The sequence below is a fragment of the Arvicola amphibius genome, chromosome 5 (genome assembly GCF_903992535.2).
Source record: "Arvicola amphibius chromosome 5, mArvAmp1.2, whole genome shotgun sequence".
In the NCBI taxonomy this organism is placed as follows: domain Eukaryota; kingdom Metazoa; phylum Chordata; class Mammalia; order Rodentia; family Cricetidae; genus Arvicola; species Arvicola amphibius.
The window spans coordinates 71595700-71623480 of NC_052051.1; the positions used below are offsets into that span (position 1 = coordinate 71595700).

General features: G+C 43.1%; 1 protein-coding gene across 2 annotated transcripts in view; it reads left to right on the forward strand.

The window, feature by feature from the left end:
* The first annotated feature begins 16016 nt into the window (after positions 1-16016).
* Caprin1 (cell cycle associated protein 1) overlaps positions 16017-27781 on the forward strand; it is a 34528-nt gene continuing 22763 nt past the window's right edge. The window contains exons 1-2 of one of the 2 annotated variants that reach the window (XM_038329301.1): positions 16017-16169; positions 16675-16884. In XM_038329301.1, the coding sequence (XP_038185229.1) occupies positions 16675-16884 (210 nt within the window). In that variant the 5' untranslated portion in view covers positions 16017-16169. Of the gene's footprint in view, positions 16170-16674; positions 16885-25286; positions 25918-27781 lie in introns of those variants that run through there. The other variant, XM_038329302.1, reaches the window with a different exon arrangement.

Consider the following 27781-nt stretch of genomic DNA (forward strand, 5'->3'; position numbering starts at 1 on the left):
CCACCTCTTAGCTTATACAAGGGTAAATCGTTCTGATTGGTGTCAACATTTTTATTCTCAGAGGCAAAGCCCTAATGGCTTTGTGACTTGCAGTTTGTTTCTGCCCAACTCTGCTGCATTAGAGGTCCGAGGGCATGTGGCAGCACAGATGGGAAAGCAGAGCCCTACGCAGTCCCAAGTTATCTGAAGCCTGCATGTGGGATCAAGCTTTGTCTAAGAGGCATCATTGCCTTGGTTGATCTTTAATCAAATGTCCTTAATTCTTGCTTAGGTTCTGTGTTTGCTTCTTTCCCATATCACTAATTCAACTTAGAAACTTTAAGAATCCGAGACTGCACGTTCATTTCCCAGCCACCCAGACCTGAATAATCACACATAAACTATATTAATTACAACACTGTTTGGCTAATGACTCAGGTGTATTTCTAGTTAGCTCTTGCATCTTGAATTAACCCATTTCTCTTAATCTGTGTATCGCCACGAGGCTGTGGCTTACTGGTAAGGTTCTGGCGTCTTTCTCATTCCGCAACCTCATGGTGTCTGCCTGACTGTCTTCTTTCCTCCTCTATCTCTGCTTGGATTTCCCACTTTGCTATATTCTGCTCTTTCATAGGCCAAAGCAGCTTCTTTATTAACCAATAGCAATAAAATATATTCACAACATACAGAGGGGAATCTCACATCATGGCTCAGTAGTTAATAGCACTGTCTGCTCTTCCAGAGGACCCAGGTCCACCTCCCAGCACCCACAGGACAGCTTACACTTGTCTGTAACTCCAGGACTCAATATCTTAACCCAGATATACAGGCAAAACACCAATGCACATAAAATAAATTTTAAAAAGACATTCTATAAATCCCTACATTTGAGATAAAAGACCATTTAATAAAAAATAAACTACTTAAAAAATAAATTTTTAACGTTGCCTCCATTGGAAAAGAAAGAAAGGAAGGAAGGAAGGAAGGAAGGAAGGAAGGAAGGAAGGAAGGAAGAAATTTCAAGAATCCTAGAAGTGGGTCAGGTGTGGTGGCGCACGCCTTTAATCCCAGCACTTGAGAGGCAGAGGCAGGCGGATCTCTGTGAATTTGAGGCCAATCTGATCTACATTCTAGTTGATTGTTTTATTCTTTTGGCTTTTTGAGGGGACCTGTCATCCAGTTTTGAAGTAAATCACACACAAGAATCCTATTCTTACTTACGAATGCTTGGCCTTGACTTGTTTCTTGCCAGCTTTCCTTAAGTTATCCCATCTACCTTTTGCCTCTGGGCTTTTATCTTTCTCTGTTTCTAATATACCTCTATTTACATCTTTCTCCGTGACTGTGTAGCTGGTAGTTGATCCCTGACATCCTCCCCCTTCTTATTCTCGCTTGCTCCTTCCTCTTTCTTCTCCCAGATTTCTCCTCTCTGCCTGCCAGCCCCACCCATCCCTTCTCCTGCCTCACTATTGCTCATTCAGCTCTCTATTAGACCATCAGGCTTTAGATAGGAAAGTAACACAGCTTCACAGAGTTAAACAAATGCAACACAAAGGAGTGTGGCGCATCTTTGCATCATTAAAACAAATGTTCCATCTACATGGAAAGTAGAAAGTAAAAAAAAGACAAGATCTCCTGAGTAAATTGGGAGCATGGGAACCTTGGGGGAGGGTTCAAGGGGGGGAGGGGAGAGGCAGGGAGGGGAGCAGAAAAAAATGTAGAACTCAATAAATATCAACAAAAAATAAAAATAAATAAATAAAATAAAATATTAACAAACAGAAAAAAGTTCCACAGCATAAACAAATTTAATACACCTTAAAATAGTATTCTACAACACGACACTTCATAGTGAATTTAGGGACAGCCAGGACTGTGTAGAGAGACCCTGTTCCAAAAAAAAAAAAAACCCAAAAAACAAAAAAGCAAAACAATAAAACCAAACCAAAAACAACAAGCAAGCAAACAAAACACCCACTGAGCCATCTCTCTAACCCTGAAAAGATTAAGAGTCAATAGCTAAGTGTCAGAAACAGTGAATTATCTACAGAATTTTATACATGCATTTCCCCCTGAGATGATCTAAAGCTTTCATGAGAACATCAGGGGAATAAGTGTCCATAGCAAGGCTAACACCATGCTTTTATGTGTCCAGTTTCTTTGATTAAACTTTATGTAGACTCATCCACATTGTAAAATATAACGGTGATCTACCCATTTCTCAGATACCTGATATGGAAGTAGTAAGTGCATGGCTGCCAGAGGCATTCTGTTTAGATGAGGAAGAAAGTTTCTGGTCCTTCCTCCTGTCCTCTGTAAGCAGTGTCTAACGGGGGATGAATAGCCTGTCCACTGTGAAAACAAAGAGTACAGCATAAAATGTGGCTTTATAGCACCCCACTGTTACCTTGTTACTTTAAATTTTTTCTTGTTGGGAATAGTAGTTCGTGACTTTAATCCCAGTGTTTCGGGGGTGAAGGAGGTGAATTCAAGCCCAGCCTGGTCTATATGGAAAGTTCCAGTCTAGTCAGGGTTGCACAGAGAAACCTTGTCTCAAACAATTTATCCTTCCTGTTAGTGTTTTTCTTGCTCTGACAATTTCACTTTTTTTTTTTTTAATGTCTTAAGAGGACTGGAGAGATGGCTTAGCAATTAAGAGCAATGGCTGCTCTTTCCAGACTCCAAGCTCTCACATGCAGCTTACAGCTAGCTGTCTGTAACTCCAGTTCCAGGGGCCCCAACATCCTCTTCTATTTTCCAAGGACACTGTACACACGTGGTACACAGAAATCCATGCAGGCAAAATACACATAAAAAGTAAAAATAAGCCGGGTGGTGGTGGCACATGCCTTTAATCCCAGCACTCGGGAGGCAGAGGTAGGCGGATCTCTGAGTTTGAGGCCAGCCTGGTCTACAAGAGCTAGATCCAGGATAGGCTCTAGAAACTACAGGGAAACCCTGTCTCGAAAAACCAAAAAAAAAAAAAAAAGTAAAAATAAGTAAAAATTTTAAAAAACAATGTGTATCTTCTGACTGTGGTCTTCAGGCTTGCAGTAGCAGCATCACTACAAGGCTCAGTGGTCCTATAGAGCATCTAATGCGTAGGGCTGGCTACTCTAGCCAATTAGATAGCCAGGGTTGGGTCCAGAAGCAGTGCTTTTATTTTTTTTTTTAATTTTATTTTTTTGAGAAATTTTCGAGATAGCGTTTCTCTGTCCAACAGTCCTAGCTGTCCATGTTGTAGACCAGGCTGGCCTCAAACTCACAGAGATCCACCAGTCTCTGCCTCCCAAGTGCTCAGATTAAAGATGTGCCCTACCATTGCTCGGCTCAATTTTGTTTTTATTGTCTTATCGGTGTGGGTGTTTTGCCTGCATGTATGTCTGGCGCTTGAAGAAGCCAGAAGGTGTTGGGTCCCTGGGAACTGGAGTTCAGATGGTTATTGTTATGCCCAGATCACTGAGTCCCCCCAATCCAACCAGGAGACCCAGTCCTGTATATAAATTAAAGAGCCTTTATTCTTACACAAGTTTGCAAATTTGGTCTCTCCATGTGTCCAACATAGTGGAGGGATCGGAGAGCCTCGAGCTCAGTTAGAGTTGAGTTTTTATAGTAGCAAAGGTGGGAGTAAGGGATTTCTAAGGTTTAGGACCCCTGATTGGCTGACATTTGTCTAGGGGTATCCTGGTGAAAAGCGATGGGTGTGTGCTGGAAGCTGATCCTATCCACAACGGTTGGAACGTTAGAGTTGTCTCAGTTTGTGCTCTTTTATTGGAACCAGGTATTGCCTAGGAGTAAACTCCTGAGACTCAGGCCTCTATTGACCTTGTCATGGCTGGGTCCTATAGTTGTGAGCCCCCAAGTGGGTGCTGGAAATTGAATCCAGGTCTCAGGAAGAACAACATTCAGTGCTCTTAACCCGTGAGCCATCCCTATAGCACAAGCAGTGCTTTTAAGGGGGCCCTGAGTGTGTGATATCTTCTGGTCTTCACTCTACCCCACCGTCTCTCTGACTTGCTGAGCCACCGTTGTTTCCCTAAACATCCCTTCGCCATTCTGTGTGCATTCTTCTGTCAAGGGATCTCTTTCGACAGTTTCTCTCCCACCTTGTGATCTGTTTGCTTTTTTCCTGTGCCAGCCACTCGAGTTTGCAGACATTTCCCACGGTGCGGTGATTGTCACCATCTCCATCTGACAGTTCCTTAGAGCACTCACTGGGAAGAGAGATGAACTGACGGCATTGGAAGAAAAACCTTTGTTTGAATATTTTGGTCGCTTGTAAAAATTGTGTTGTAAAAATGCTTTAATACGTGCAACTTCCTCTAGTGAACAGAGATTCGCAAACTTAGGTGTGCAAAAAGGATTTTTACTTTTTGTGTTTGTATTTGTTTTTGGAGACAGGGTCTCTCTGTCCTGGAACTCCCTATTTAGGTCAGAGTGGAACTCACAGAGATCCCCCTACCTCTCCTTTCCTAGTGTTGGGTTTAAAGGTTTGGGCTGCCACAGCCTGGCTTGAACCCAAGTTTGTTGGTTTTTGTTTTGTTTTGTTTCAAGATAGGATTTCTCTGCATAGCTCTGAGCATGAGTTTTTTAAATGTGTTATCCTCAAGTGCCAGATTTGGGGATATAGATTCAATGTCTGGGATGGAACCTGGGAATCTCAATTTTAATAAGAATACTAGGTGATTTTGAAGGCTTTGGCTCATAAACCTCTTTCATTTGCAAATCCTACCTTCCACTGAAAACCCTGTGCAAGACTTTCACATTAAGTTCTTATACTATTAAAGTTAAAAGTTATTAAAGAGTTGGGGCGGTGGTGGTGCATGCCTTTAATCCCAGCACTCAGGAGGCAGAGGCAGATGGATCTCTGTGAGTTCGGGGCCAGACTGGTTTTCATATTGAGTTCTAGGACAGCCAAAACTGTTACAGAGAAACTCTTTCTTGAAAAACCACAAGCAAACAAAAATGTTATTAACATTATTCTGTTAGGTGTGAAAGCCAGTTTTGAGATACTAGATAGCCTGGCTAGCTGTAGGAACAATTTTGAACAACCGTATTTATATTTCTCTTGCCCATTCTATACGTTTGGAATACATAGTATTAATGTCATGATTCATGGCAGTGTGACCCTGGCAGGTCCCCTGGTGGGTGGGAGACCGCGGCAGGTGAGAGACAGACAGATATGCCATGCAGAGAGAGCTGGGGTATACAGTTTACTCAGTGGGCACTGGGAAGGGTATAAGGGTTAGGAGTTATGGTGAGGGATGGAAGGGGGCAGAGAAACAGAAGAAAGAGGAAGGAGAGAAGGGAGAGGCAGAGACTGCCTCTTCAGAAGGACTGACTGAGAGAGAAAGAGAGATGAAGAGGAGGTGTGAGATCTGTTTGCCTGGGCCCAAAGGGGGGGGGGAGATTGGGAGTGGGCGGGGCTTCTCTCTAAAAGGGACAGGGTACCCAGGTGACAGGGCAGGCCAGCAGATTTATTACTACAACATTTAGCCTCTGTAATATTTATGGAGCAATTGCCTGAAAAGATTTTTTTCTCAAATTATTACCCACGGAGGGCCGTCTGTGTCATTTACAGCATCTGTATTGTCTGAAAAAGACCAGGGTTGCGCATCACCCTCCAAGATGCACGGTGATTACCTATTTATAGCTTAGTATACGTTTGCTTACACTTTTTCTCTGTGATGATTTGAATAAGAATGGACCCTATAGGCTCATGGATTTGAATGCTTGGTCACTAGGGAGTGGCAGTATTTGAAAGGATCTGGAGGTGTGGCCTTGTTGTAGGAAGTAAGTCACTGAGGGTTGGGCTTTGTGGTTTCAAAAGCCCATGTCACCTGTGATGGCTATTCTTAGATGTCTGTCAACTTGACTACATCTGGAATGAACTACAATGCAACAATCCAGAAATGGAGGGCACATCTGTGATTTTATACACACACACACACACACACACACACACACACACACACAGACATGCGCATGCGCGCGCGTATTTTTTTTTTTTTTTTTTGGTTTAGTTTTAAGTGGGTGAATCCACTTCTAGTTCAGACCTTCGAGGTAGGAAGATACACACATCTTTGATTCAGAACTTGAGGCAGGAAGACACATGCCTTTAATTTGGATCTTGAGGTAAATGGCTTTAATCTGGGCCGTACCTTCTGCTAGAAGACTATATAAGGACATAGAAGAAGGAAGCTTTTACTCTTTCCCTGCTTGCCTTCGCCTTGGTAGCACATCCATTCCTTCACTGGCGTTGAAGCTTACTTCTCTGGGATTCCAGCATCTACAGAAGACCAGTCCAGACAACCAGCCTTGTGAACTGAGAAGCTACTGGATTCTTGGGTTTTGCATTCCCAGCCAGCCACTGTTGGATTAGCCAGACTATAGCCTGTAAACTATATTCCAATAAACCCCCTTTATTTATACAGAGAGATTCATTCTATACGTTCTGATACTCTAAAGAATCTTGACTAAGATGCCCATCCCAGAGACTTTCTCTCTTCCTGTTTCCCTGTGGCTCAGGATGTAGAACTCTCAGCTACTTCTGCAGCAGAATGTCTGCCTACACACGGCCGTGCTCCTGCCATAATGATATGGACTAAGCCTCTGAAACTGCAAGCAAGCTCCGATTAAATGCTTTTTCAAATTATGTATTTTTGGCTTTTTGAGATGGGGTTTCTCTGTGTAATAGCTCTGGCTGTCCTGGAACTCATTTTGAAGACCAGGCTGGCCTTGAACTCACAGAGATCCATCTGCCATGTGGTGTTTTTCTTTTTGTTTTTTTGAGACAGAGTTTCTCTGTAGCTTTGGAGCCTGTCCTGGAACTAGCTCTTGTAGACCAGGCTGGCCTCGAACTCACAGAGGTCCGCCTGCCTCTGCCTCCCGAGTGCTGGGATTAAAGGCGTGCGCCACCACAGCCCGGTGGTTGCGGTGTCTTTTTACAGCAACAGAACACTGACTGAGACAGTCTCTAAGTGCTTTCCCGTGTCATTTCATTGTTTTTACTGTAAAATGTTAATGATAAACTTTTTTTTTTCCGCTTGAAATGAAACAGGCATTCCCAACCCTGGCATTCCTGACATTTTAGCTTCAATAATAGTGGGGTTTTTTTTTGTTTTTGTTTTTTGGTATACTGTATGATGTTTAGAAGCATCTTTGACCTCCATCTACTGGGTACAATTAACATCAAATTGCGTCACCAAAAAATACATACATTGCCAGACATCCCTAAGGAGCAAAGTCACCATAGATAGACAAGCACTAAAGTAGAACCATGAAGTGAAAACTAAGTCATCACAGCAACTACATGGACGCGTTCAGTGCCTCTGGCCAAAGTGCTTCTTATTATATTGAACATAGTGTGTAACTCCTAAGAGTGTTCCTTAAGAGTATTGCCCTCTGTTGGCTTGACCCTGAGTTGCCTGCTGAGTAGGAAGCCAAGTGCCCACATAGATACCTCTAGAGAGGCAAACTCGCTCCTGTGGGGTCACCCAGCACACTGGGTCCAGGACTCCACCCACTACGTCCTTAAGGAGTTCTCAGAAAAAATGAAGCTCAGATTCCCAGAATATCCTAAAATCTGCCTGAAGGCACCTCATGCAGCTCCAGCTGGAAAACCTACATTATCTTGAAGATCACGGTTCGTGTTGTAGAGATTCCAGCTGTCTACTTGCTTCCCAGAAATCCTAGGACCTTGGAAAAAGAGAAAAATATCTTCCTTTCAAGGACATCAGTAAGGAGGACCCCTTCAAAACTTGTAGTACCTGTACCATCCCACCACCACACCTGTGCTGTGTTCCTCGACTACTGCACCTGACCACTGAACAAAGTCTATAGACCCTCGGCCCTGCCTCTACCTCCACCCTGGCTTTGCTGGTTCTGCTTTGACAATTTTTTTTTTGTTTTTGCTTTTCTCTGTAGCTTTGGAGCCTGTCCTGGAACTAACTCTTGTAGAATAGGTTGGCCTCGAACTCACAGAGATCCGCCTGCCTCTGCCTCCCGAGTGCTGGGATTAAAGGAGTACGCCACCACTGCCCGGTTCTGGAACTAGCTCTTATAGACCAGGCTGGCCTCAAACTCACAGAGATCTGACTGCCTCTGCCTCTTGAGTGACGGGATTAAGTGCGGGTGTCACACGACCTCCTGCTTTGACCTTGAAGGGCCAAGAGACTTGTGGGGAGTTTCACCCGTGGCGTGCTCAATGTTGAGATCCCTAAGGCTCCTGAGAAACCCCGGGGCTCCAGCCCGCTCTCCTCTAGAGTCCCTCCATGGCGAAATGGACATGAACGGCGTCTGAGACCCAGACAATGAACTGGATGAGTGGTGTGAAACTGCAGAACAGTTTGGGCTTCTGGTCAAATGAAATAGTTAGTCTGGTTAGACTTTCTCTTCTCCCCCTTTATACTGTCCCTCAAATGGAACAAGACACATCTTCACTGACTGTATCAGGGTGGGTATTGCTGGCCCTTTATTATGTTGTAAACTGGTCACGTTGGTCTTTCTAGAGTACTAGGGGTGAGAACGACTTTTGCTCTGCACTAGTCAGGACAGATATAGGTCCCATGGGTATGACTGACCTTGAGCCTTTGTAGCTTCCCTCTTTGGGTGACTTGGAGCTCAGCCACCAGCCAATCTGTGTAGAGGCTTTGGGCTTTCTCTTCAGCTCTTTAGAAAGTCTGAAAAGAGAATCCAGAGCTGGTATAGCTGGACCCTTGAGGAAGAAGGTGAACATGGAGCCTATGGGGTCTGAAATGTGAAGGAAGGAGGGAACCATAGTTGAGTTGAGCACAAACTCAACTTTTAATATGGAGATTATTAAACATCTGTTCTGCAGTTGACATACTGGCCAATGGGGCACTGCTGCTGGGGCAAAGGGGTATATTTCACAGTGTGGTCCAGACGCCACTAACATAGGGTTCACGGTCTCTGGTTGCTTGCATGGGTTCAAGGAGTGAGTGCTTTTGTCGCCTGCATTTGTTTCTTTCAAAATGAGCAGCACAGTGTGGGCACCCTGGGATGTTCCTGAAAGGTTCTGCTCCCATGAGCACTTTGCAACTATTCTTATAGAGTTCAGACAGCTTTCCTCATGAGCCAAAAAACTGTAGAGCTGAAGGCAGCTTTCACTATGAGCTTGGATAATGTGCTCTCACGAGACCACTCCCAGGGAGGCGCTGTGAGTGGAAAGATGCAGGATGCCTAACAATTTTTCTGGGGAGGTGACCTGTTTTTCCTTGATTGCCCTGTCCACCTCCACAGGCCAGTGCACTTGACTTCATATTTTCAATTCAAGGGAGAAGCAAGAGGTGTGGGAAAGGATTGGTAAATAAATGCTGTTGAGGTGAGTGCATGGTTATGGTATCAGACAGAGGGTGCCAGTCTGACAGGAACAGATAAAAGCATGGAGCAGGGGAGGGGCGTGTTGTCTGTTCAATCTCTTATGCTGTCAAACCTGCGAGCAGGGCCCCTGGCCAGGGTGGACACAGATAATTCTGTGTGGAGCACACTTGAAGAATGTCAATCCTTTGTCTGTGAAGAACAAACCAGGCAGTGTAAGAGAAAACTGGGATTTAATTTCAAACCATCCATTAAAGAATAAAATAGCAGTGTGTTGGGGCTCAGTGTTTGGAAGCCCTGAGCTGATCTTCAGCACTATATAAACCAGGATTGATGGCACATGCCTGCAATGCCAGCACTTGGGAACTGAGGAAGGATCACAAGTTCAGCTTAGGGATGGAGAGAAGATTCCGTGTTTAAGAGGCAACGCTGTTTTTTCAGAGGACTTGAGTTCTTGTCCCAGCACTTGCCTTGGGCTGCTCAAAACTATCTGTAACTCCATCTGGAACTCTGTAGTTGATGTCCTTTTCTGATCTCCACTGGTACTTACACTCACATGCATATACCTATACACAGATGCACGCCCATACCCATAATTAAAAATATAGCCCCTCAAAAATCTCAAGGTCATCCTTGGCGACATAGTAAGTTTGAGGCCAGCCCAGACTACTTAAGACCCTGTCTCACAAACAGAAACAACAGCATTTGGGAAAATTAAAAAACAAAAATCAAACAAACCCTATTCTGAACATACTGCATCTTTCTCTACAAAATGCGAAATTCTTTATCCAGGAATAACACAATTAAGAAAGGTGGACTTAAGAAAATATATATTGAAAAGAATGTTATTTAGGCTAAGACAGCAAAGAGACAGTGTGGATCAGTTGTGGTAACTAGTATCAAATTAATGTACTAATATGGAGGAAATACATTCATTTACAAAATATTTGTGGCAGGCGTGATATTGCTTCTGAAAACACAAGAGCTGAAGAGGCAGAGCTTAGGTTAAATGGTAGTTCGTGGACCATAATTGAATTAACTGAATTAGGAGGACAGGGTTATTAGGAAAAGTATACTAGAAATACTTCCGATTTGTATTAAAATGACTGAAAGCAGTTGAGCGTGTAAGAGCCTTGTTTGTACATGCAATGAGGGTCTTACTTCATCAGGTTGCTCAGTGCCAAGCTGAAGCAAAGATGTACTTGATGAAAAATCTTTCTCCGTACACATGAACTTGACATCACCCATAATATGGTAGGCTTGGGAAGGAGGATTGTCATGAGTTTATGTCCAACCTGGGCTACGTAGTGAGTTCAATGCCAGTCTAGGCTGCATAGTGATGCTGTGTGTTTGTGTTTGTGTGTGTAAAATAACTAACCAAAGAGGTGGGAAAGGCATTAGTTAGCCGCTGATTCAAATTGAAGAATCTGGACAAATTTTACTAAAACTATTTAAGAACTTCTGTTAGTCAATGTTACTGTGGAAACATCAGAAAGCTGTAGCCTCGGGGATGAAAGTGAAGATCTGCTTGGGAAATCTGGGTTGCCAAAATGCAATATTGTGGCCAGGTGGTGCTGGTGCACACTTTTAATCCCGGCATTTGGAAGGCAAAGACAAGTGGATCTCTGTGAGTTTGAAGCCAGCATGTTCTACAAGAGCTAGTTCCAGGACAGGCTCCAGGCTCCAAAGCTATAGAGAAACCCTGTTTCAAAAAAAAAAAAAAAACAGCCGGGCGGTGGTGGCGCACGCCTTTAATCCCAGCACTCGGGAGGCAGAGGCAGGCGGATCTCTGTGAGTTCAAGACCAGCCTGGTCTACAAGAGCTAGCTCCAGGACAGGCTCTAAAGCTGCAGAGAAACCCTGTCTCGAAAAACCAAAAAAAAAAAAAAAAAAAAAAAAAAAAAAAAAAAAAACAAAACAAAAACAAAAACCAAAAACCAAAACAAACACCACTGTGCATAGTACCAAGCTTTGAGGACACTTGGCAAGTGTTTTCCACCAGTGTTTCATACTCTCCCTTGGGTTTGTTAGAATACCTTTCGTTTTTTTATTTTATTTTTATTTTTGGTTTTTTGAGACAGGGTTTCTCTGTAGCTTTGGGGCCTGTACTGGAACCAGCTCTTGTAGACTAGGTTGGCCTCGAACTCACAGAGATCCGCCCTGCCTCTGTCTCCAGAGTGCTGGGATTAAAGGCATGTGCCACCACCACCTACCAAGAACACCTTTTTTTTTTTTTTTTTTTTTTTTTGGTTTTTCGAGACAGGGTTTCCCTGTAGTTTCTAGAGCCTGTCCTGGAACTAGCTCTTGTAGACCAGGCTGGCCTCGAACTCAGAGATCCGCCTGCCTCTGCCTCCCGGCTTGAAGGAATTTTTTTTGGGGGGGGCAAGAACATCTTTTATATATTTATTTTTTTCCACCAAAACAATGATTCTATTACATGGCTTTTGAGAAAAAAGGTTAAAATACAGTAGTGATTTAAAGTTTTGCATAACCATTTCACATAGGAAACAGACATATTTGGTTTACTGAGGTCATTGCATTAGGTTAGGCAGGAAGTCAGCCTAAAGATGCAGCTTTCGCCCGGCGGTGGTGGCACATGCCTTTAATCCCAGCACTTGGGAGGCAGAGATAGGCAGATTTCTGTGAGTTCGAGGACAGCTTAATCTACACAAGCTAGTTCCAGGACAGGCTCCAAAGCTACAGAGAAACCCTGTCTCAAGAAACAAAAACAAACAAACAAAAACTAGGGTGAAGCTTTCCCTTAAACGTATTGTTTTTCCTGGACTTGCTACTGCAGGAATATCAGAACAGAAAGAAAAAGGGGAAGCAAGATGAAAGATTACGGAAAATGAAACAGCCATACGTGTTCACCAAATATTCTGAGTGCACCGAGTTTTCCAACCAGGTTTCTGACAGAATGTCATAGTGTCTCAGGTAACTCTGGCATGTGTTGCATGTCTGGAGATTTTGACTTCCAGAGCCAGCTGTGGCGATGTGTGCCTGTATTTTCATCTTTGGAGGCTTTGGTAGGATTATGAATTCAAACTGATCTGAGCTACATAGTGAGATCCTGTCTGAACACCCTCCATTCCTCACTACCAGAGATCGCTCTGGCAGTCCACTGCGTGACCACTATGAACAGAGCCCTCTGTTGAACTGTGGTATGTTTCAAGCTAGGGACTTGAAAACTTCCATTACAGAAGAGGGAGTGGAAGTATTTTGGATTTGCTATTTTCTGAAGGAACTGTGTGTATGTGTGGACATGCACATTCTACCACAAGCACACGAAGGTTAGAAATCAGCTTGCTGGACTCCATTTTGTTTTTCAACCATGAGGTTCTTGGGGACCAAATTCAGGTAGTAGGGCTCAGAGCAGGTGTTTTTCCCACTGAACCATCTTGCTGGCTTGTATCTTAGATGTTGCACTTGCACACTCTGTGTCACAGTGACTCAGCTCTGCTTTGCTCTGGCATACAAGTCACCACAGGAAACACACGAATGGATACAGATGTGTTCCATTACATCTTTATAAAACCAGATGGATCTGGAAGATCACTTAAGGGTTAATGAGTCTCTGTCCTGACAGCCAGCTCCCAAGTAATGACATGGAGACTTATAACGAAAGCTCAGCCTATGGCTTAGACTTGTTGCTAACTAGCTCTTATAAATTAACCCGGATTTTTATTAGCTATGTTCTACCATGTGACTTTTACCTCTAGCTCATTCTGTGTGTCCGACTTGTTCCGAGTCTGGCTGGCTTCTCTGCCTATCATCTTTCCAGAGTCCTCCCTGTGCCTGGAAGTCCTGCCTATACCTCCTGCTTAGATACTGGCCATTTAGCTCTTTATTAAACCAACTAGAAGGCACGTTGGCAAAATACATATCTTCACAGTGTACAAAGAGATTATTCCACAACATTAATGGGTAGGAGCATTTACTTTGCAAGCAAAGGGACCTGAGTTTGAATCCCAAGCACCCATGTTAAACTTGAGCATGGGTGTGTCTGTAATCCCAGCATTGGGGGCAAAGTCAGGAGGATCTGGAGAGTTCTCTGGCTGCCAGCCTAGCCAAAACAAAAACAGCGAGTTTCCCTTACAGTCACAAGGCAATATGGCAAAGAGAAGACAATGTTCCTGCTCTGGCCTATACATGCGTGGGCACAGCGATCCTGTACACACATGCATGCAGCACATACATATACCTAAAACCATAAAACAAAAATAGATGGAGGACCACTTGTTCCGAGCCATGCTCCTTTGCCCGCCAAGCCATCTTGCTGGCCCTGGTTCTCATACTTCGGTATCGCTCAGAACTATAGTATCGTATCAGATAGCTGGGCCTGTAGGTCTGCGGAGGGTTTGTCTACTGGAGTATTTAATGTCTGATCGCAAATACATCGCAGAACCAATTTTTCAAAATTCTAAAGAGCTTGTTGAAGTGAAGGCTAATTTAGTAGGTCTGGCGGAAGTCAGAGAGTGACAGTGACATCGGTTGGTCCGAATATACTTGGAGTTACAAGCAGCTAAGGATCATAACCCTCTATAGACATTAGAATATTTTTTAATCATAGTGCTAAATACAGTTTAATCTTTATGTCTAATCTTAGGTTAACTTTTGCTCTTCTCATAACTGACACACAACAGGATAGCAAATCCTTTGATTCTACTCTCACAAGGGAACCCAACCCTCGTTTCCACCTTACTGGTCTACAATTACAATGTATAGTGACTCTAACTCACCTTGCAGCTTGTGCCTGGTTTTGGCTACACCACTGTCGCTGGCTCATTAGCCCATTCCCTGGTCTCCTGGCTTCTGAACCCCTCACTTCCACCACACACTTGAAATTTTTATATAGCAGTGTTGCCCTCCCCACTCCCCACCCCCCACAGGGTTTCTTGGTAGCTTTGGCATCTGTCCTGGAACTAACTCTGTATACCAGGCTGGCCCCGAACTCACAGAAACCCACCTGCCTCTGCCTCTTGGAATGCTGGGATTAAAGGTGTGCGCCGCCACCGCCGCCCGGCAGCAGTGATTTTTTTCTTACTATTTTGTTTTTTTGTTTTTATTTTTGAGACATGGTTCCTTTCTGTAGCCTTGGTTGTTTTGGAACTTGCTCTGTAGACCAGGCTGACCTCTAACTCATTGAGACCAACCTGCCTCTGGCTCCCAAGCCCAAGTGTGCCACCACCTACTGCATAAGAGTGACTGAAACACAAGAGGACGAAATGAACATCCTCCTCTCACTCAGCAGATACTGGTCAGGCCCCTTCTATGTCTATTTCCCACTCCTTGCTCTAGCCACTGTGGAATCCATTAGGATTTTTTTTCCCTTGACCGAATCTCATTATGCAGCTCTTGCTTGGGCTGGAACTCACCCTGTACACGAGGCTAGTCTTCAACTCAAAGAGGCCTAGCTGTCTCTACCACCCACTGCTGGTTAAAGACGGGGTGCCCATGTGAGGTTCCTGTTAGGTCCTGGTAAATGATGCTCCCTTTAGTTTTAGAAGAGTCTGTTCCTTCAGTCCTTGCTCATAGGTACCCAAGAAGGCTCTCACTAGCCACTTTCCTTCCTTCACTTTCCTGTTACTTGTGCACGCCATTTCCTACAAACTCTGTATCAAATCCGTAGTTTTGTTCACCATTCCTATTACAGAAGAGTTCCTAGTACAAAAGATACCCAATAAATATTCAGATGTACAGATTACAGACTTTACAGCTAACTGGAATATCTCAAGGCCACAGGCTGCTGTTGTTTCTCCAGGAAACCGGCCTGCCAGTATTATTCATTTTAATCCCTATGGAAAAGTAACTTTGGTAGAATCCTCTTCTAAATCTTTTCATGGAATTTAAATTATAAATTGGTCATTTGCTGTTGTCATACAACACTACGCTGAATTTTCCATGGATCATATTCCTTTTAGGACATTTTTCTAGAGCACTCATTTTCTACTCATTGTCCATCCTCGCTTTGCCCACCTCCCAACCCTCAGAAAAATTCTCTTATAGAAAACTTCCAACCCTATCTTGAATAGTCTTTCAAGTTTTGGGTAAAATCTAAAAAAGTGTATGTGAAAGCTGAGAAATTCAGGCCCTGGGCCTACTTGTTATTTGTCTCAGGATAGATGAAGATGGCTTTAAACATGACCTAGGAAATTTTAGAATATCAAAAAGCCTCTAAGGATGCTCATTTTCCAGGGATTCTGCAGAAAATGCCTAGGTTACTGGATGACTGTTATGTGGCCATTTGTCTTCTTTCAGACCTTTTAGGGTGTTTGCTTGCTGTTCATATAGATGGAATTCTGGAAGCTGGGACTGCACCACCCACCCCACGCACCCCTTACTTTCACAAACCTTTGCCTCCCCCAACCCCCACCACCCCCAAATAAGGGCTCTGCAAGGGGCAATCCCCGGCTCCGGAGCCGGCTGCCTGACACCTATTGTCCCCGTTTGGGTGTCAAGTGATTTTGCCTGAAGGACCCCAGCTTAGATTCTACTCAAAAACTCAAATCACGGCAGCAGTGGCTTCTGTGGGGGTACTGTCCAGATCTGCAGAGCGGCAGGACCCCGGCGCAGAGGTTCCGGCCAGGCGGGGACGCGGTCCGGCGATCTTTCCTGACAGGCGTTCACGTCGGGCAGCCCCAGCGGCTTGAAGGCCCCCGCCCCCCCCTCCGAGCGCTGCCTGGCTAAGTCCCTCCCGCGCCGGCTCTTGTCCCACTAGGAGCAGCTCCGAGCAGCGGGGACAGGGCGAAGCGGTCTGCGCCCACGGAGCGCACTCCTCTGCTCGCAACGCAGCGCCACCCTTGCCCCCGTCGGCTGCCCACTCCAGACGTCCAGCGGCTCCGCGCGCGCACGGTGAGCGCCATCCCGGATCAAGGCGCCGAAGGGGAAGAGGGCCGCTGCGCCCGAGTGTCCTTTTTGCCTTCGGGGTGGCCCGAGCGGCGGCGGGGGCTCGCTCCTGCCCTCCCCACCCCCACCCCGCTCACTCCAGTGCCCTCCTCCACCCCTGGCCCTGACCTCTGTCCCTCTCGCCCAGGCAACGGGTGCCGCCCGACCCGATGGGGACCGTTGCCCTGGCGGTTGGCGGCGACCGTGCCAAGCCCCGCCCCCGGCGCGAGCTCGGGGCCCCGGGGCGAGCGGGCAGGGGGAGGGGCGGGCGTCCGGGCGCCCCGCTGGCGGGTCGCGCGCGTGCCCGCGGGCCCCTTCCTGCCGGCGGCGCGCGCCTCCCCCTCCCCCACCACGCGCGCAGCCTCCCGCCCGCCCGCTGCGCGTTTTGTCCCGCGTCTCTCCCCGTCCGTCTCCTGACTCGCTGCTCTTGTCCTTCCCTCCCGCTTTTTTCTCCTCTCTTCTCGGTCTAAAGATGCCCTCGGCCACCAGCCACAGCGGAAGCGGCAGCAAGTCGTCGGGACCGCCGCCGCCGTCCGGGCCCTCCGGGAGTGAGGCGGCGGCCGGGGCAGCTGCGCCGGCTTCTCAGCATCCGGCAACCGGCACCGGCGCGGTCCAGACCGAAGCCATGAAGCAGATTCTCGGGGTGATCGACAAGAAACTTCGGAACCTGGAGAAAAAAAAGGTGCGGGGAGATAACGGAGAGGGAGGTCTTGTGGCCCCGGCACGCCTGTCTCTGCGGTGGACGGAGTTTGGTGCCCAGAAAACGGGCGCCTCGGGGAGGTGCCTGTCACCTGACCCGAACGCGGCGCTGCCTCTAGGCCTCGGTTACTCACATCACGCCGCGTCGGGCCTTACCTCCCGGTAACGGGCTGCCTAGGTGGTGGGGCCCCTTGCCGGGCCATCCGGCGGAGGCCACGGGGAAGAAACAGAGGCCTGGTCAGCCGATGGCCTCGTGGGCTTGAGAGGCCCATGCCCTGTAGCAGTGGCGTTTGCCCCTTAACACGACTCGAGGCCGGTGGAATGGCTCTGGCCTCTTTTCCCAGGGAGAGATGTGTGTCAGCCCTGAACTAGGGTCGCAGGCCCATCGGGCCCGTTTCGAGCCGGGCTTCGTTTGGATACCCCCACCCCCTTCTGATGGGCTCCCTACATTTCCCCCTTTGTTTCGATTGTCTGGGTGCTCCGAACCTTATGCCCAGCCTAGTCACGAGGTGTTTTTTTTCCTTTTTTTTTCTCTTTTTTGCAGCGACTTTTAATTTTAATATATATTGTTGCTGCTGCAGCATACTAAAAGGGCCGGGGGCTCATCTTCGATTGCTAGCCTTCGAGGGTGGATCTAGATTAGACTGGAGTAGACTGCCTCTGGGTCTCTGGGCACATGGAGTATCTAACATGGCGGCGGCTGCGGGAGAGGGAAACGCTGTACAGGAGCTGCATTGTGAGCACAAAGCGAAAGCAGAGGGGGAGGGCAGAGACCTAGCAGCCGCCCCGCCTAGCCTCCCCCCCAAAAAAAAATCGAGCCACACCCACTCAGTTTTTGGCTTTAATATTTAGACATTCTGGGCCACACGGTGAGATTACTTAAGTCAGCGTTTTATTTTCTGCTATTAGTGCAGGACTGTATACCAACACAGTTGGTATACAGGGTCTCGGTAGAAGTGAATTTCTGTCTTAAGAAAAGTAGTGGAAAGGAACAAGCAGATGGGTGGTGCAGTAAAAACGGAGGTAATTACCCCTGGGACTGTTAGGCTAACTTGGCCTTTTACGGTAAGTAAAATGTAACTTTGACACCTTATGCCTGCCCATCTTCAGGACATTTTCAATTTTGAAAAATTCCAGTGAAGATTTTTATTTAGTCATTCACAGGGTAGGATTGAAAGAGGAATATTGGCTTAAATCTGAGCTGTAGGAAGTTGGAAAAAAACATGACATTTTATGTCTTAGCTTGATAACTTATCTGCTGACTTTCCCTTTTTAGTACATTTCCCCATTGCTTCTTTTCTGTCTCAGTGTTGAAGATTGTTACTTTTTAAATTTTAATTTCCCAGACTTTATTTGAAATTGAGAATATACATTAATTTGAGATATCAAGCTCTTCTGAAAATTATTTTGTTATTCAGGTGTTTTCTTAGTGATTGGAAAATGTATTAAAATAGTGAAAGCATCATAAGCTACATTCATATATGGAATTGTATGCCAGCATTTTTTGATAATTGCTATGTGAGTTTTTGCCACCTGTGTGAAACTGAGTCTAGTTATCTTAAAGTTTCTTAATGCAGTAAGCAGTACTATTGGCTGATGCAATTTTGGGGGAGTTTTGGCCTTCTAGTATAGAAACCAATATGAACTTCAATGTTGTAATATTTTTTTTTTTTTTTTTTTTTTGGTTTTTTGAGACAGGGTTTCTCTGCAGCTTTTTTATAGCCTGTCCTGGAACTAGCTCTTGTAGACCAGGCTGGCCTCGAACTCACAGAGATCCGCCTGCCTCTGCCTCCCGAGTGCTGGGATTAAAGGCGTGCGCCACCACCGCCCGGCCTTGTAATATTCTTAAATATAGCTGTTAGTGGCTGTAAAATCTTGAAATATGTTCATTAAAAAAAAACAATGCTGAGGGGCTGGAGAGATGGCTCAGAGATTAAGGGCGTTGACAGCTCTTCCAGAGGTCCTGAGTTCAATTCCCAGCACCACATCGTGGTACACAACCATCTGTAATGAGATCTCCTGGTTGGCAGTGGCATCAGCCTTTAATTCCAGAAGAGGTAGAGGTAGGTAGGAACTCTTTGAGTTCAAGGCCATCCCGGTCTATAGAGTTAATTCCAGGACAGCTAGGGCTGTTACACAGAGAAACCCTGTCTTGGAAAACAAACAAAACTGCAAAACAATGGTGAGTAGCAGTCATTGTATTTACTAGGTGTTTAATGGGGTTTGATAAACAAGACACAGAAATCTTGATTAAAGGGGCTGTGAAGGCTTGGACCATGACTGGCCAGCTATGTTTGGGTTTAAATATTTGAATTCTTTCCACCAGAGAAATGCTGCTATCACCTGAACAGTGGTGGTGCATGCATTTCATCCCAGCACTCAGGAAACAGAGGCAGGCAGACCCATCCTGGTCTACAGAGTGAATTACAGGACTGTCAGGGGCTGTCTCAAAACACTGCCTCAAAAAAGAGTAATGTAATTATTGTTAAAAATATTATAGACTCAGATAACCTAATGATTTAACAATTACGTAAAAATATTTTGTGTCATTTTTTTGTTGTTGTTCTCAGTATTTCGTTTGCTAAATATCAGTGAAAAGATTATAATCCATCTCAATACTCACTAGACTATTGATGTGGCTTTAGTGGCCATAGATGCTTAAGGCATTGGAGGCATTGGATTTTGTACTTAACATAAACACATCTGGCTTTTACTTTTCTTTCTTTGTATTCCTGGATGATTTGTCCTGTGAGAGCTTTTCAATGACTGCTTTTCTTTTTGAGATGGATCTTCTCTGTGTAGCCCTGGCTGTCTTGAAACTTGCCCTTTAGACAGGCTGGCCTCAAACTCAGAGATTGGCCTGCTTCTGCTTCCCAAGTGCCTGGCAGGATTAAGCATTTGCAATTTGTAATGGACCTAAAGTAGGGTTTACTCTATGAATCTGTTTTACTACTTCTTTAGAAACTAATGCAATAGCCATATTTTTTAATTTAGCAATTTATATTTGTTTCTTATCTATTCACACTACAACCTGCTAGACCGGGAAGGCATCTTAACAAAAGCTACCAGTAGATAATGCAGTATCAGTTTAAACCCGAGACCTGATATAATTTCATTTCATTTAAGAAAACCAAGTTTTTTGTTCTTTTCATTAATTTCTGCCATCAGAGGAAAGTTATTCTCTGTCCAGTGAGAATGCTTACCATTGGTGAAATATTATGTAATTCAGCCTAATAAATGTCTTAGTCATTTTTAAAGTTTGGGCTAATAAGTATATCAATGTTGAACAATAAAAGTACATTTATAATATAGAGAATCAAATGCAAACATAAAATCCTTAGAAATTTTATTTAAACAAAGTACAAATACTGAGTTGAGGGACTTATTGCCTAGTTTCCTTTTAGTACAGAACTGGGTCTTAGACTATATAAGATATTTGGAAACAAAGTCTGAATTTTAAGAGACACTCATCTGATAGCTTAAGATGTAATCAGTTTTGGCCAGGCAGTAGTGGCGCACACCTTTAATCCCGGCACTCGGCAGAGGCCAGCCTGGTTTACAAGAGCTAGCTCCAGGACAGGCTCCAAAGCTACAGAGAAACCCTATCTTTAAAAAAAAAAAAAAAGATGTAATGAGTTTGGATGTGAGGGATGTTTTTAATAGATGGCATTTAAAACAACTGGCTGTTTTGCTAGGTGAAAGGTTAGCATTCTCTTGCTTTAAAAAATGATTTGTAACCAAAATTGATAAGAAAAAGTATATTTTTACACCATTCTCTAAAGCAGTATCCCTCAATCTGAGAGTCACAACCTCTGGGAGGCTGTTGGATAGCCCTTCAGTGGGGTCACGTAAGATCCTTGGGAAACATATTTACATTACAACTTCCTAATAGTAGCAAAATTACAATTATGAAGTAGCGGTGAAAATAGTTTATGGTTGGGGGTCACCACACATGAGGAACTGTACTAAATAAAGGGTTGCAGCTTTAAGAAGGTTGAGAACCACTGCTTTATGCGTGTTATATCTCATAGCTAATATTGTTCATTAAAAATAGTGAAACTAAGCTGGGTGGTGGTGCATGCATGCCTTTAATCCCAGTACTTGGGAGGCAGAGTTCAAGTTTGAGGCCAACCTGGTCTACAAAGTGAGTTCCAGGACAGGTTCCAAAGCTACAGAGAAACCCTGTCTTCAAAACAAAACAAAAAGACAAACTTTTCTAGATCTGCAATGCCTCTCTTAGAATCTTTGATGCATCTGTTGTACAGGGTTTATGCTGTTTTGACAGATACTCATTCTTTAAACTTTTATAGATAAATTTTTTTTCCCTGGGAGAATATAATTTTCTTTTAACATTTTAGATTTCTGGTGAATTAGCTTCTTCATTGATTTACAAGATCTATTCATCTGCAATGCAGAGGCTAAAGTTACTTGATTTTGCGTTCTTAGGGAAAAAACTATAATGCTTAATTTGGGAGCAAGCTTATTTTTTGAGATAGGGTCTTTTAAGTAACTCTGGTTGTCCTGGAATTTGCTGTTTAGATCAGGCTGTCCTGGATGGAGCTCTTGCTCCTGCTTGCCCCTGCTTCCTGAGTACTGGGATTAAACCACCACACAAGGTTTTGAATTCATTTTCACCAAGGGGGAAAGTTATGATGTGTAATTGGTTCTTAGCTCTTTCATGTGTCATCCCCCCCACCATGGTTCTTTTCTTGGGTGAGAACAGAATCATGAGTGTTATAAAAATGATAGACTAAATGATAGATTACTTGGTGGAAGTATTTTACTTCAGGATACTTATGTGAATAAGAATACATTTTGTGTTATATATAGATTAAGAATATAAATTGTGGAGCTGAGGCCAGCCTGGTCTACATATTGACTTCCGGGACAGCCAGAAGTATATGAGAGACCCTGTCTTGAAGAGGTGAAATAAAAAATAAGTAATTTGTTAAATTTTAAGTAAACAATTGTTAAATTTATTTTGAAGACTAGATGAAAGATTAACACTGTCTCATCTTTTCAGATTAGTGAAATATTTAGTTGGTAAAAGCATTTTGTCATGACTGATTGACTTTAATTTTATTACCATGTTGTTCCAGAACCTTAAACTTTTTTAGAGCTTAAAGCAACCTTAGAATTGAAGCCAATTCATTTTATGGAAAAGCAAATAGGAATGCTTCTATAGAATGATTCAAGTCTGAATGTGATTTAATATCATTAAATTCATTGAGATAGTTAGATGTTCAACCTAAGTAATTGTTCATGTTAATTATCCTGCAGAACTAAATAAGCCCTTTTGCTTCAAGTTCTTTAAAACATTTATTTTGTGTATATGAATGCTTTCCTAAATGTATTTAAATGTACCATGTTTATATAGAACCTGACGAGGAAATGGAATTACAGCCTTCTTCCCCCTTTTGAGACAGGATCGCGCTGTCCTAGAACCTGCTCTGTAGATCAGTTAGGAACTTGCTCTGTAGAGAGATCTGTCCTCAACTCCAAGTGCTTGAATTAAAGGTGTGCACCACTGAGCTGGGCTATCTATTTATGTGTCTGTCTTAATGTTGTCTCTGGCAGTTTTTGCAACCAATATGAATTATACTGGGATTCTTTTTGTAGTTTAATGTTTATGCTTGAGTGTATTTGTATGTATGTGGTTGTGAATTGCTGAGTGGGTAATGGGAACCATATCTGAGTTCTGTAAGAGGAGGAGGCTTTCTTAACTGCTGAGCCATTTCTCTAGTCCCTGGTTATTTATTAAAGGCCAACATGCAGCTGGATGTAGTGGCACATGCCTTTAATACTAGCATTTTCGGGGCAGAGGCAGGGCTACATAGATAGGCCTTGTCTCAAAAAACAAAATAATCCCAAAGATGAAAAGTATAGTATGCAAGAAAATAACTTTTCTTTGTTGTTAGACCTTAATTAATGTTACATTGCTGAGCTTTGTAAATTGTCCTGGTAATGGGGTGCCGAACATAGCAATGTTGGGTATTGGGACATTGTTATGATTGAATCTAACCTCAAAAATTTTAAACTGAGTTTATTTGTATGTGTATACATACACACATACTCTTGAGCACATGTCACAGTGTGCTTGTGGAGGTCAGAGAAAACTTTGGGGAGTGGTTTTCTTTCCCTATGTAGAGCCTGTGAATGGAACTCAGGTCCTCAGATTTGGTGGTATGTGCCTTTACTGACTCATCCATTTTGCCAGATCTTTGCAAATGATTTAATGTAGTCAAGGCTGGCCTCAAATTTGCAATGTAGAAGGATGACCTTGAACTCTTGGCTCCTCCTGTTGACTCTGCTTCTCAAGTGCTAGAGAGAACAGATATGTTCCACATGCCCAGTTGAAATAAACTTTTTTTTTTAATATTTATTATGTATACAATATTCTTCCTGAAGGCCAGAAGAGGGCACCAGACCTCATTACAGATGGTTGTGAGCCACCATGTGGTTGCTGGGAATTGAACTCAGGACCTTTTGGAAGAGCAGGCAATGAATGCTCTTAACCGCTGAGCCATCTCTCCAGTCCCCTTGAAATAAACTCTTAAAAATTTTTAAGTGTTTTTTATCTTTGTAGGTTTGGGTATGTATATATTTGCCAGTCTCAATCTTGAAATGTTGTAAACCAGGAAAATTTGAGAAGCAGATACAACTCTTCATCTTAGTTCTTAGATTCTGAGCTCCTAGTGTCTCTTAGTATATGTCCTCCACTACATAATGTGCATGCAGTTAAGGAGTGAGAGGAGTTACAAAACAAAATTCAGCCCAGAATTACCTGGTTTCAGTTTGCATTCTCCCACCAGCCATGCCAGTGCTCTTTATAAAGCATGTGTAGAAAAGTATGGGAGAAAGAGATGTTCCTGAATAGCGTTAAATTTGTAATTCCTTGGGTGGGAGGGAGAATTGGATTAGGGTTTAAGAGCACTCACTGACTGTTCCTCCAGAGGACCTAGGCTCAATTCCCAGCACCCATGTGGCAGATCACACATGTTTGTAACTCCTTTTCCAAGGGTTGATACAAACAAACTTACAGGCAAAACACCAATGAATACAAAATAAAAATAAATCAGTTTTTAGAAATTCACAGTTCCTGAGGAAAGGGTAAGGTGTGATTGTTGTTCAGTTTGCTAAAGAAGTCTGTTTCCCTTAGCGTTGTATTTTAGACCTTTGCATACTGCTCTAGGTTCTTCATCCTAAGGTTCTTTCTTCTTTTTTCTTTTCTTTTTTTGAGACAGGTTTTCTCTGTGTACACCTGACTGTCTTAGAACTCGTTCTGTAGACCAGGCTGGCCTCCTAGCTCACAGAGACTGCTTGCCTCTCTCTCTCAAGAATTGGGATTAAAGGTGTGTGCCACCACTGCCCAACCACCTGAAGTTTTTTTTTTTAAAGTTGATGGTTGCCTTGTTGGAGGTAAAGATTATTAGTAAACCATTCTGCTGTGTCCCTTACACATAATAGTGCTAAATAGGATTGTTTCACTTTGACTGAGTCATTACCTAGAAATGTTTACATCAACAAAACCCTAATCTCTCCCTCTCCCTCTCCTCCCTCTCCCTCCCTCCCTCCCCTCCCCCCCCCCCCCCCCTCTCTCTCTCTCGACAGTTTCTGTAATAACCCTAGCTGTCCTAGGACTAATTCTTGTAGACAAAGCTGGTCTTGAACTCAAAGAGATTTGCCTGCATTTTGCCTCCTGAGTGCTGGGATTACCACTGCCTGGCTCTTTCTTTTTTTAAAGTGAGCTTGTATTTTTATTTTCAGGTGGGCAGAATTGATGAGTAGACAAGTAGAACAAATAGAAATTTCTGGTAGTGTAAGCAGGATTTTGTCAATAGTTGTAGTATAGAGGTCAAGGGTAATTCCTTGCATGAGAACCATTGTAAATTACTAGACAATGCATTCTTTATGTGTTCTTATTCCAACATAGAAATTTAAAAAATTGACACATGGTGGTGGTACATGCCTTTATTGGTTTTTATTGAGCACTACATTTTCCTCTGCTCCCCTCTTCCTTTCAATCCTCCCCCAAGGTCCCCATGCTCCCAATTTACTCAGGAGATCTTGTCTTTTTCTACTTCCCATGTAGATTAGATCTATGTATGTCTCTCTTAGTTGTCTCTCATTGTTGTCTAAGTTCTCTGGGATTGTGGTTTGTAGGCTGGTTTTCTTTGCTTTATGTTTAAAAACCACCTGTGAGTATATGTGATAATTGTCTTTCTGTGTCTGGGTTACCTCACTCAAAATACTGTTTTCTAGCTCTATCCATTTTCCTGCAAAATTCAAGCTGTCATTTTTTTTTCTGCTGTGTAGTACTCCATTGTGTAAATGTACCACATTTTCCTTATCCTTTCTTCGATCGAGGGGCATTTAGGTTGTTTCCAGGTTGACAGATGGTACACACCTTTAATCCCAGCACGAGGATGGATCTTTGAGTGAGGCCAGCCTGCTACTGTGTTTTTCAGTTGTAGATTCACCTTTTTGAATAACTTTGTTAAACAAAACAGCAAATAGTTCTAAGTACTAAAAAAGAACCAACAAAATAAAACAAAAACCAAAACCTTGTGATCATTATATTTTTTTTCAACTTTCAGCTTTTGACTTTTAGGTGGTGTACTGAGGATGGAACTCGGCCTTTGACATACCAGGCAAAAGCACACTAAGCTTCAGTGTGCTTCATCTCTAGCCCAGCTTCAGATTTTGTAAGAGTGTGGTCAAAGTAGATGGTGTTGGAACTCTTGACTAAATTTTCTTTTTCTTACCAGGGTCAGTTGCTTCCATTTCTGCATGGACAGTGAGTAAGGGTTTTGCAGGATTATCTTTTTAAATTGTGAAATAAAACTTTTGTATATATAACCTGTTTGAAAAAAATAGAATGAGATTAGATAACATCTAATAAATACCGAGAAATACCTTCCTCTTACACTCTTAATACTTTTTTGTTTAGGGCAGACTAATGCTACATGAACAGGCCTTCAGCATTTGAAGAGAACTGTTACAGATCTTCTGAGTTGTACGTGTTTTCTCCCACTATTCTCTGAAAAACTGACAATTTTTGCTGCTTTTACGAATTTTACCAGCTACTAATTCTCAGTGGAGAGTTACTAGAAGTAGCTGCCCATTGCTTAGACAGTCAGAAGTGGCATTTCTCTAGGTGATGACGTGGGGAATGGAGGCCTTAGTAACTTGAAATAGTATCTGGAGAAATCACTAATGAAGTTGAGGGAAAGAGAAATCTCTACCTTTCTGTGTCTGGATTTATGGGTTTTAAAGTATTACTGGATTTATTTGACTTGGGAACTTAAAATATAGCTAGGTGCTTTTTTATTTTAGGCTTCACTTTCACCTGTCTCAGGTTAGAGTCTTCATTAGTTAAGAACAGGAGTTACCTGGTTTTTCCCTGGGTAGCACAGTTTTTCAGGTGTTGTCTTTTCCTGGGACTAGTTACAGCTGAATAATTTTAATATTTTTGGAGTTTCACATTTGGATTTCTTTGAAAATGCATAATTAAAAATGTTTTCTTTGGGGTGGCTCAGCAGTTAAGAGCATGTGTTGCTCTTGCAGAGGAACTGTTCAGTTTCCAGTGTACTTACGGTTGCTTACAACCTACCATTTGTAATTCTCTTGTACTAGCTCCCAGGGGTCTGAGTCCCTCTTCTGACCTCACCGCACCAGGTATACATATGGTGCACATACACCTACATGCATATAAACACTCATAAAACAGAAATTTAAAAAATTAAAGATGGTTTCTTTAGTGGGAATTGTTGGCTATAATAGTAATGTTTGGGAGTACGTCTGTCACAGATACCCACCTTTCTGTATTGTTTTTAGAAGCCTGTATGTCAGTAAAGGGACTTGGAAGGCAATACAGAACTCTGGGAAGGATGGAAGCTTAAGACACACTGCTACTCATAATCGCAGGTTGGAAAAGGGAAGCAGCAGTATAGACAGAGGCAGAAATGAAATGTAGTGACCTAAACGATGGGCTGTTGAGGTACACGTGATTTTTCTGAGATTTATTATGACAAGTTATTTTACTTCTGTCTCATAGTTAGAATTTCATGTTGTACTGCTGACTCTTGAAAGAACAAAGGAACTGGAGTTAGAATGGGTCAGAATAGCACTTGGTACAGTTATTTCTCTGTAACATCTGGTTAAAGTCTCTGACCTTTGAATATAGTCATACTTCTACTGCATGCCTTCTCTTAAAAGATTTGTTATTTTGGGAAATGCCCTGGTTTTTATCTTTCTCATATGGTACTATAAATGGAAAATTTTAATACATTTCACTATATGTATTAGTTGAAGAAGAAACTCTAGCTTAAATATCACAATTAGTGTTTCAAGACATGAAGGACAGATTAGTGTTAATATTATAATAGGCTTTCTAGTGAAGATATCTTTATGCTGAGAGTAGAACTCCATTTTGCAGGGGAGAAAGGCTTACAACGTTTTGTTCTTAGGATGAGTAGTTGTTTTTATCACTCTGTTAGACGGCCATGTTCTGGAAGTAGGAAGAATAAATCTATTGCCCTTTATCTTTGCCCCTTTATGTTTTACTTGTTAGTATAGTCTAAATTTATTAACCTAATTTATAATGTGGAATTTAAACCTAAATGCATAAATTTCTAGTTGAACTTAATTTGAATTGGAAGTAAAAAATAAGAGCAAAAGCTCTTGAGATAGTACCATTTGTGTCTAGTTTGTTTGAAAGCTATCTTATCTTTAAGGTACCACTCACTGGTGGTGTTAGGCAGTGGAGTAATCCATCACTTCCTTCACCAGAAGCTACTTAGTAGTTTAGCTTTACTAGTGTGGCAAACTGTTTGCTTTGTAAAATAACAGTAGACTGTTGAGGCTTTTGTCTAGTACAA